The sequence below is a fragment of the Brassica napus genome, chromosome C3 (genome assembly GCF_020379485.1).
Source record: "Brassica napus cultivar Da-Ae chromosome C3, Da-Ae, whole genome shotgun sequence".
NCBI lineage: Eukaryota > Viridiplantae > Streptophyta > Magnoliopsida > Brassicales > Brassicaceae > Brassica > Brassica napus.
The window spans coordinates 30,715,260-30,726,842 of NC_063446.1; the positions used below are offsets into that span (position 1 = coordinate 30,715,260).

The following is an 11,583-nucleotide window of genomic DNA, read 5'->3' on the forward strand; positions in this document are numbered from 1 at the left end:
TTCATGGTTTTTAATAATCGTGACTATTTTGAATAATGGATGAATCATGTTTTAATCGTGATTTTTTTTTGTTTTAGTCATATGTGGACCGTGGCAACGTCATAGCTATGTCAAAAAAATTACTAGTTTTCTCAAACTTTTTATGTTGGACATTTTACATTTATATTTTGTATGGCCTAAAACTCATTTCATATTCACTTTTAAACTTTAGCAAATACAAAAATTTGTCCAACAACGTATGCACGAACAAGGTATGTGTAACTTATCACGATAACTTAACATCTGAATGATAATAAACTGCATTGCACTGCAATTAATAGTAACAAAAATTTCTATATATACATATGTTTTTATATGTTTTTATTATTATTAAAACCGTAACACTGTATCACGTTTGCTCCGCCTAGAGTCCTAGACCTTAAAAAAGAAATCATGTACCTTATCAAATAATCTCATTTTTCAGCTTTCTTTTAATTTTACTTTTATGGACAAAACATTTACTAAGATCGAAATGAACGAAATTGATAGGTCAGTGCTCTAATCTCATCTCATGTCACTATATCTCACCGTGTTGGTTCAAATTTAAGTACAAAGTGGTCTAAACCCACCGGAGCAAGACCATCTCCAACGGGGTTCTCTCCATTGGGACTCTTTAATATATATATTATGTATATATATGTATATATTATATATATAAATAATTGTGGGATTCACAATTATTGTGGAATCCCATAAATAATAGTATAACTACTAAATTTCTCTCCCAGGCACTTCTTTCGATATGGTCTTTAACCGCTGGGTTGTCTGAAGCATCTTAGGTTTCACTTTCCGTTTTGGGAATCAGATCTCTGACACGACCACCCCAACGTTCAAATTTTTACTCCTCTAGAAAGTATCCACTGGACTTTTCACTACCTCTTTGATTATTCATTGGGTAAACTCCATGAGGAGCTGTTCTCACCGGAACCTACCGGACCAGGCTCGGACCACCGCTACTCCCCCGCAACCAGATGTCTCGGTGCTCCGTCAACAGAACCTACCCATAAGATAATAGAAGTGTAGCACAGAGTCGACCGGTAACTCCTCTGAGCCTCAGTCATAATCTTAGACCCATCCCATCCTCCCTCAAAGGACCACTTGCACATCAGAAACAACTGTCTCAACGTCTTTGAAGATACGCTACTACTACCGCTCTGGACACAGTTCTCTCAAGATAATTTCAATACCCTGCTAGTGAGCTTTACCCACACTACCTTTTCTCGTTTCTCCACAATGGCTCCACGTCACTTCACTGCCGCTGAGAAAGGAAAAGGATTAGCGTCTCAAGCTGATATCACCCTCTGCAAGCGAGTGAGAGCTCCAACGTTTGATACCTCAGCTCTCATCAGAGATAATGCCCTAACCCTCATTGGGAGAGTCACAAACCCTAGGGAACAACCCATAAGCTCTCTCATCTCGTCGCTACCAAGGAAGTGGAATCTTAAAGGCCAGGTAGTCGGATCTGACTTGGGTCAACTCTGCTTCCAATTTCGCTTTGACTTAGAAGAGGATCTGGTACAGGTGCTCCATGACAGGCCTTTTCACTACAATCACTGGATGCTGATTCTTCAACGGTGGGAGCCCGTGATCTCTCCCCTCTTCCCGTCGCAAATCCCGTTTTGGATAAAACTCCATGGATTCCCACTGCATTTTTGGCATGAGAAGATGATCTACAATATTGGACAAAATCTGGGAACCCTTGATGATTATAAAATCACCAAGACATCAGCTAGAATCCGTGTCTATATAGATGGACTCAAACCCCTTGTCAAATCTTCCCTTGTAGAGTTTGATACAGGAGAGGAACTCCCCATCACACTAGACTACGAAGACCTTGGCTATCATTGCTCTGCTTGTAATAGCCTTTCGCATCTAGCTCGTACATGCCCCACTGCGAGGAGACAACTCAGCCTCTCCCCACCCCCTCAGGCTCACCCATCAAGGAGCCAAAATAAAGATCTACCCTGGACGGCGAAGGCTTCACAACTCCCTAAGGACCAGCCTTTCAACCGAAGAATTGATAGGCATGGAAGGCCATTTGGGGACATGATCCCACTCCCAGAAGCTAGAGGTTGCCCACTTCAGAACAAAATTACTCCCTCCTTCTATAGACATGTGCCGCCAATGCAAGACACTAGGAAACATAGGTTCCAGCGTAGCAGATCTCCTGTGAGACAGTGGAGAGAGAAGACGCGAAGCCACGATGAACCGCTAGAAGCCAGAGCAGGGATTTCAAAGACACCCCCATGCGCAGACCCCTTAGAGGATTCTGTTACTTCTAGACCCCCTCTGGAACGAAATCTTGAGCTGACAGACTACCCACATCTACCAAGGATCCCTCTGAGAGAGGAGGTGATGGAGGATCTCCGTGAGGTTACCTTCCAGTACACAAATGTAACAGATCCTATAGAAGCCGCTGCAAGATTCCAAAGGGTTATAAGCAGTGAAGAGGAAGGTCTAATGGAAGAAACAGCTTCTAGAATCATTGCTGCAGCAGCAAATAACCTGAGGCAATGTGAGGACAGAGACAGAGCTCTCCCTGAGGAAGAAACCAGAGTGCAGTCAACGCCTATGGCTAGAGCTGGGACTGGAAGGACTTTAAATCACACCCCTAGATCAACAAGGAACGCGAGAGAGAGATCTGGGGCGTCGCGTAGAACGCAAGCAAGTCCACGCATTTTCGCTGGCACCAATCTGCGGAGGCGCAACATAGCTCAATCAGCATCCAAACACGGGTTTCCTCATGCAGCTCCAATACACTCCTCTCAAGGGAGAGCTCACATCCCAACCTCTACAGAGCCTGCACTGGTAACTGCTTCCCCTTCTGTCAACCCGGTGATGAGACATCGGATTTTCACACCCTTCATCCCCCTCTTCCTTAGTCATTTTGAGCTGGAACTGTTGTGGGTTGGGAAACCCCAGAACAGTCCAGAGGCTAAAAGAACTTAATAAGAAGTCTTCCCCTGATGTTATCTTTCTATCTGAAACAAAAACCCTGATGAGTTCGTTTCAAAAGAACTTGAAGAACTAAATTTAGAGGAACAATACCTCTTTGCGCCAGTCACACCAGCCTCGGGAGGATTGGCCCTGTTATGGAAGAAAGACGTCAGTTTATCCATCCTCTCAGCCAACCAAAACTTCATTGATACACTCATCTCTTTTAAAGGGAAAGAGTTTCATGGTACCTTTGTTTATGGTGAACCAGATATTTCAAAGCGGCTGGCAGTCTGGACAGCTATAAGTGACCTGGCTACAAACAGAGACTCTCCTTGGTTCCTCACTGGTGATTTCAACGAAATCACCGACAATTCAGAGAAGTCCGGGGGGGGGGGGGGGGGGGGTGGAGAGATCTGAAAGCTCCTTTAGTAACTTTTGCTCTTTCCTATCTGCATGCGACCTGTTTGATCTCAAACACACTGGAAACTTTCTTTCTTGGAGAGGGAGAAGGAACTCCCACCTCGTCCATTGCCGCATGGATCGGGCGATGGCAAACAGTATGTGGTCAGACATGTTCCCAAATGGACGATCCCATTATCTCCAGTTCGAAGCCTCGAATCATAGACCGTTAATATCCACCTTTGACTCCAGGAAGAAGAGATCATCTAGAATCTTCAGATATGATCGACGCCTGCGAGATAACGAAGAGATCACTCAACTTGTCAAGAAAGTCTGGAACGAAACACAAAACTCACCGGTGACAATAAGGATTAGTAGGTGTCGTCATGCCATCTCAGCTTGGAGTAAAAAGTTCCATACCAACAGCAGGAAGCTCATAGGCGAAACAAAAGAAGCCTTGGATGCTGCCATGTCTGCCAGTCTTGCAAATGATGATTTGATTGCTCAACTAAACCTGAAACTACTTAAGGCTTATAAAGCAGAGGAGGAATTCTGGAGGCAGCGAAGCAGGCTACTCTGGCTCACCCTAGGAGATAAAAATACGACGTTCTTTCACGCATCTACAAAAGGCAGAAGAGCTAGAAATATGATCTCTGTGATTGAGAACGCAGAAGGCTTTCCAGAGTTTGAGGATGATCAGATTGCAGAGACTATTGGAGCTTACTTCTCCAACATCTTCACATCGTCCGGAACTTCTACAGTGGAATTAGTAAATAAGGCTATCACACCTTGCATTACTCAAGCCACAAATGAGGAATTAACAAAAATTCCCTCACCTGCTGAGATCAGAGATGCACTCTTTGCTATTCATCCCGACAAAGCTCCAGGCCCCGATGGATTCTCTTCTAGTTTCTTCCAATCGAATTGGGAGGTGGTTGGCTCTGCAATAACAAGGGAGATTCAGTCTTTTTTCGTGGAAGGAACTCTGCCACACTCAATCAATTCAACTCACATCAGGCTAATTCTGAAAATTAAAAGTCCTAAGGCGGTGTCTGATTATAGACCTATTGCCCTATGCAATGTCTATTACAAAGTCATTTCAAAGTTACTCTCCATCAGACTTAAACCTGTCCTACAAGAAGTGATCTCTGAGAATCAGTCTGCATTCGTACCTGGACGCATCATATCCGACAACGTCTTGATCACGCATGAGGTCCTGTAGTACCTGAAAACATCTGGAGCTATTAAACATTGTTCAATGGCCGTTAAGGCTGATATCAGTAAAGCGTACGACAGACTGGAATTGTCCTTTATCAATGCAGTCCTTACAAGAATGGGATTCAGCAATACCTTCATAGCGTGGATCATGGAGTGTGTAACAACGGTCTATTACTCGTTCCTCCTCAACGACGAAGCTGTGGGGTGTGTGATCCCCCAACGCGGGATCAGGCAGGGAGACCCTATGTCACCATACATCTTCATCATCTGTGGTGAGGTGCTCTCAAGACTCTGTATCAAAGCTCAAGAAGATGGGACTTTACCGGGAATAAGAGTTTCAAGAAATAGCCCAAAGATAAATCACCTGCTATTTGCTGATGACACTATGTTTTTCACTAAGACGGACAGCCACGCCTGCTCTAGTCTTGTCAACATACTACGCAGCTATGAAACAGCGTCAGGTCAGCAAATTAACACACTGAAATCCTCCATCTTATTCTCGAGTAAAACCCATGTTGAAATGCGAAACAGAGTGAAAGAACTTCTAGGCATAGAGAAGGAGGGTGGAGTGGGTAAATATCTAGGCTTACCTGAACATTTCGGTAGGAAGAAAAAAGACCTCTTCTCGTCCATAGTTGATAGAATGAAACAATGCGCCCTAAACTGGTCTACACAGTTCCTGTCTACTGCAGGCATGGCAGTTATGATCCAATCAGTACTCTCTGCAATCCCGTCCTTCTCTATGACTTGCTTTGAGCTCCCTGTCAGTCTCTGTAAACGAATCCAGTCAGTACTGACAAAATTCTGGTGGGACTCTAAAGACGGTGTGAGGAAAATCTGTTGGGTCTCGTGAGAGAAATTGACACAACCAAAAGACCTAGGAGGATTGGGGTTTCGAGATATACAGGCCTTTAACCACGCGCTCCTAGCAAAAATAGGGTGGAGATTACTTACCAATCTAGACTATCTCTTAGCAAAGGTTCTTCTGGGCAAATACTGCCATAAGACATCCTTTCTAAAGACGCAACCGACCTCCTTGATCTCTCATGGTTGGAGAGAAATCCTGCGGGGCAGAGACCTTCTTCTAAATCACCTAGGCAAGGCAGTAGGAAACGGTGAATCAACATCTGTTTGGACAGATTCTTGGATTCAACCAGAGACGAAGCTCAAACCTATTGGCCCCGTCTTCCTCCTAGACAGAGACCTCATGGTCTCAGACCTATTGACACGAGAAACAAGAGAGTGGAATACCGACCTTGTGGAGAAGCTCATGCCTGAACTAAAGGAACACGTACTGAAGCTGCGACCTAGTGTCCTTGGTAAGCATGATGCATACATCTGGCCCCTGCAACAATCAGGATCTTACAGTGTTAAGTCGGGTTACTACTCCACCTTCCTATCACCCAATCAATCGACTGAAAGGACTCGGGGAGATAATAATGAAGGCAAATGGAAAAAACTTATCTGGTCTCGACATCTCCCCCCGAAGCTAAAATTTTTCCTCTGGAAGATAGGCTCCAACGCGCTACCGTCTGGGGAAAATTTGCGTAAAAGAGGGATGCTCCAAAACATCACCTGTAACCATTGTGGGGAACCAGAGAGTGTGGATCACATCCTCTTTCACTGCCAATACGCAAACGAGGTCTGGAGGTATGGAGGTATGGACCGTAGAATCAATCCATCGATACAACTGATGCTACAACGTTCTTCGAAAAGCTTGAGAGATCTTGGAACCTAACTCCCATCCCACCTTATGGATTCACGGGCAATGCTTTGCCGTGGATATGCTGGGCAATCTGGACCTCCAGGAACCAACGGATCTTCGAAAATAGATCCCAATCGCCAGAAGAAACAGCTCTAAAAGCGATCCAGGCCCTCAAGGAATGGGAGATTGCGCAACCCCCGAGCCTGAAAATCCCCAAATCATTGACTACTGACCAGCAACACGATCCGATGGTCCTTGATCCCTCTGAAATCTTCTGTAACACTGACGCGTCCTGGAGTCACACCTCTAAAGAAACAGGACTAGCTTGGATCTTCACAAATGGATCAGCAACAGAGATATTTCGCGGGTCGATCAAGCAAAGCGCAGTCTCATCGCCATGCATGGGCGAAGCTCTGGCGATCAGAGAGGCCTTACTCCAAGCAGCCACCAATCACTACTCCATTATCTGTATTCGAACAGACTCTCAAGTGCTTGCACAAGCTATCACCTCTCGACAGAAGACGACGGAACTCTACGGAATTCTATCAGATATCGACGAGCTCGCTTTCTCCTCTTCCTCCCCCTTTATCAATTGTCGTTTTACTTATATTTCTAGGGCCAATAACGGGCCGGCTGATGGGCTTGCCAAGGCTTGTCTGGTAGCACAGCCCGTTGTAAACCCAAACCAAAACTCTGTTTAATTTCTTAATGAAATTTCATGTTGCTCAAAAAAAAAAGTTCTTAAAACTCTCTTTTAAGAACCCTTAGAGCACCATTAACCCTAGCACCCCAAGTGGGGTGCTTAATTTTTTTTTTGAATTTTTCTCTGATTTAAAAAAAAAAATTTAAAACAAACCAATCGCGGGCCGCCACGTGTCAGTGGGGCCCGCGAAACAGCTCAAGCATCGACACCAGATATGGCGTCTTTGGCGTCGTTTTTTCTCCTTTTGTGGTGGAACCCACCCCTAAGCACTCCTCTTAGCTCCTGCATTAATTTTGCTCTTAGAACTTGATTATTGGAGAGTTCTGAAGTTCTTAGCGGAATATATATTTAAGAACCGGTTCTTAGCTTTTTTAGTTAAAAGTTAAGAGACGGGTTCTTATATTACGCTAATAATTTCACTATAAGAACCTCCAATAATCATGCTCTTATCTATGGGTTCCACAAAAATTGTGGATCCCATAATTATTTATACATATATAATATATACATATATAGATACATAACACATATATCATAACCTAGTTTTTCCATCCAATTTTTATCCATGTATAAAACAATTATCTTTAAACCGTGAAAATGCGACTGGATGGAGAGAGATATTTTGGGCATGAAAATGCTTTTATTTTTCTTAGCAAATGTTAATATTTCAATGTGTAAAAACGCTTTGAGAAAAAAAAACATGTGGGCCATCATCTTACTTCCACTAACATTATTCCAAAGTTATAAAATAATATCTGTCCGAAGAATTTTTTCTCTTGTCCAATCAAATTATGCAGATCAACACACTACTCTCTCTTATTAGTGGAATCTAATTATTCATTTTCGAAAAATAGAACAGCTAAAAAAGGAAGAAACAAAAGCTCATTTTCGACATAATTAATTAAGTCGTCTTTCTCCCTCTCTGAATCAACGAAGACTACTTGACTTATAGATCCATTCTTCTTTAACGACTATCTTATATAGTATATCATCTTCTATCAACAAACAACAAAAGAAGACTCATCCAAATCTCTTTAGATCTTACATATCCTCTATATATAAGCATATTTCTTCAATTACACATTATTTTAAAGTTTTGTTATAAATCTAAAAATATGAATGGACAAACACTTTTCAGTTGTCCATTAATCGATCTTCTCACGTCGACTAAAATCGGTGGTTTTCTCTTATCAGCAAATCAACGTATATGTAGGTTAAATTATACGTCAACCGACATCTAACATAACTTTTTCATCTGTATATCAATCTATCTAAAAGTCCCACCAAACGTAGGAGTCCAGAAATCTACTGTAGTATCCTGCGTCACTGGAAATATGCTCGAAACTGGCACTAAGCATAAACCTCGACTTCTAAGATCTGGTTCTTCTGAAACTTCTAGCTCTTTGTGATGATCACTCATCTGCATCATTATTTAAAAACAAAAGACAAAAGATAAGTTTCATATAAACTTTTTTATTTAATTGCAAAGCGTCTGGCTACATTGTTTCGGAATGATGTTTGTCAAATCTTGAAGATTAAGCAACCATTAAATATAGAGATGTAATACAGAACACGAACGAGAGCCGTGCGTTAATTCAATTGTATAATAATAACAGTATAATTATTTAATAATGTACATAAAATTATATGATAAGCAAAAAAAGCTACCTGTTGATGCTGTAAAGATGCTCCACTTTTCATATATGGGTTACTCAGAGCCTGAATTGTAATCATTTGCAGGTTTGTACATCAGTAGAAATACAATAACTAACTAATAATGTAGCAAAAAAAAAGTTATATACTATAGAAACAAGGGATGGGCTAACTTACTGAAACTTGTTGGTGTAAGAACTTAATGTATTCAATGGCTTCAGAGAGCACTGAGGCTGCGTCAGTCTGACAGAAAACCACATGAGATTCAGTAAAACAAAATCTAACCGTTGTATTTGATTTATCCCCAAAAGATAAGTACATAGAATAGACTTTTACATATTTTATATATATATATATATATATATATAAAGACATAATATGATAAGTAATAATGACTGTATAGACAAATATACTAATACACACTCATCATCTTTCCGAAAGCTAAAGCAAAAAATTGCAGACAGAGTACCTTTCCGAAAGGTGAAACCAATTGTTGGAGCGCAGCGATTCTGTCGCCCATTTTCTCTTTCCTGACCTAATTCAGCAAAAACAAATATTTATACGAAAATTAAGGAGAAAAACTTAAGAATTATGCCAAAAATTGGGAAATAATGTTTGTGGAATTTTTTAATTAGAAAAAATACAACTTAGCAAGCCTGCTTGTTTCTATCAAAAAGTGTGGATTTGGGTTGTCTAAACTCAAAATTTTAGATAGAAATGATATTAAAACCTAATTTACTCGTTTCAAATAGGGTTTTGTTTTGATTAACAAGAGATTCGTTTTTTTATTAGTAAACCATGGAAAGCTTTTATTTAAATTCATTGTAAAATATTGACGTGCAGAAAGATGTTACATCCCTAAAAAGAAGCTTTTATTATTTTATGTAAAAGCGAAATATACCTTGGAAGCTGGTGACGGAGACGGTGCTTCGCTCTTGGCCCTCTTAGCCGCCGGCTGATCTGCTCCACCTCTCTTTACTTCATTGCTCCTCGAATCAGGAACCTTCGTTATACTCTACAACAAGAACAAAAAAAACACATATAAAACATCCGTTTACATATAAACAAACTCGTGATATATATATATAGAAAACATATAGATACCTTTTGTTCATCAAAACTCGGCGCGTGAATCTGCGGCGGCTGTAACGCCGGAAAAAAGTTCGACGACGCGTCATGATGAGTAGGACCCACGTTTCCAGCCGTTGCCGCTGGGTTCCAAAACGTTGCGTTGTTAGAGAATCGCAAAGGACTGTTTGGTTTAGGCGGCGAAGATCTTGAAAACCAAGTCGATGCCATCTGATCATAGTTTCCGTACCCAAGATTTGGTTGCTGATGATTCCTCGACGGTTGTTGGTCGGAAGAGCCAGGCAAATTAAAACCAGCTCCTTGATGAAACATAGCTGAAGAGGAACTAGGAGTTGTTGCTGTTCCGTACAACGAGTTGTCAACGGCGAAGCCTTGACATGTTACTGTGCTACTGTCCGTACTTGAGCTCCCGTGAGGGCTGAACTGATTTTCCAAGAAAAAACCGCGGTTGCTGCTCGTCATATTTAGCTGCGGTTTGAAATCGCTATTATTGATCTGCGTATCTCGCCACAAAGCTTGGTGGTTAGAGGAATCAGATTCTTGAATAGCGTTTGCGTTTGAGGTGGCATCTAAATTGAGATTCTCTTGAAGCATCACTCCAAAGCTTGTCTCCGCTTTACTATCTCCTCTTCTTTTGTTCCCCGCAAAGAAAAAAAAAGACACAATCTCTAAGCTTCATAAATATTATGATATATTGAAACAGACATAAAAGAAGCAAGTTGAAAGACTCACAAGAGAGGTTGGTTCCATTGATCAACAGGTGGTTGTGAAGAAAGCCCTAAACCAATCATTTGTAGATGATGATCAGTAGCTAATGAATGATGAACCTTTTCATGGAAAACATCAGAACCGCCAGATACAATTGAGCTTGCTCTCATGGAAGAAGATGTTGAGGAAGAAGAAGATACTTTCCACCAGCTTCCTGAGTTGATGAAATCATGATGATCTCCCATGGCTTTTTTTTTGGAATCACTAAGCGTTTAATATATATGTTGGTGGGATCGATGATGGATCTTTAATTTGTTGCGTCTTCTCAGATTGTGCCTCACATGAAATGATGATGATCCACACGAGAGAGATACTTATAGTTATAAAAATATGTCAATTTATAATGGATATTTTATTTTTTTCCTGGTAGGGTTTTCGTTAACTATTTGTGAAAACACCGGTTGACATTTTTCAGGTGGCTCTCGCTGACTCTTTTACATACGTCATACCCAACTTGTAATTTTTCTCGAAAATTATTTAATTTTTTTTCCATTGGTATTATTACACTTTAAAGAATACTATGCTAGTATTTAATTTATCTTTGGGTAAAGTTTCCTTTAAGTATTGTAGAAAGTACGTTCTGGAAGAACAATGAAAAATCAATCCCTCTTATGAAAACATGCACCGTTTTATTATTCAGAGTAAACGAATTAGCTACTTTGAAACACATGGAAAACATATTGTTAGCACTTTCACAAACGACTCTATAACGAAAATTGTATCGGCATCATGAGGATTCGTAACAAACGTTTCTACACGCATCATGTTCATGGTGAACATTTGTTAATTAACATTATAATAGATCTTGCTACGCCACACATGAGACTTCAGAAAATTTATATCCACTAATCTGCAATAGAATCACACTATCTAGTATAAAAAGCTTTCCACCATATGTTTATCACTATGCCAAAAGCTTTTTACAACGACTTTCAATTCATTTACTGATAATTAGGAAACTAAAACTAAAATATCATTTCCTTTAGTATAAATTTATTGACGTTTTAACATTATGTTTCAAAATAAATACTATATTATAAGAATTTCAATATAATTGTGGTATAAATATTTT

General features: G+C 40.6%; 1 protein-coding gene across 2 annotated transcripts; it reads right to left on the reverse strand.

Moving 5' to 3' along the window:
• Window positions 1–8,021: 8,021 nt before the first annotated feature.
• LOC106385851 (transcription factor bHLH123) lies at window positions 8,022–10,836 on the reverse strand. Of its 2 annotated transcripts, none has more exons than XM_048753213.1 (7): window positions 10,476–10,836; window positions 9,759–10,371; window positions 9,556–9,669; window positions 9,124–9,189; window positions 8,832–8,897; window positions 8,670–8,720; window positions 8,022–8,421 (listed from the first exon to the last, which is right to left on the reverse strand). In XM_048753213.1, the coding sequence occupies exons 1-7, from the start codon at window positions 10,694–10,696 to the stop codon at window positions 8,269–8,271; spliced, it is 1,284 nt and encodes a 427-aa protein (XP_048609170.1). In that variant the 5' UTR covers window positions 10,697–10,836; the 3' UTR covers window positions 8,022–8,268. The 2 variants fall into 2 exon arrangements, with proteins under 2 accessions (XP_048609170.1, XP_013681203.1); XM_013825749.3 differs by having other exon boundaries at window positions 9,759–10,374; window positions 10,476–10,830.
• Between the last annotated feature and the right edge of the window lie 747 nt (window positions 10,837–11,583).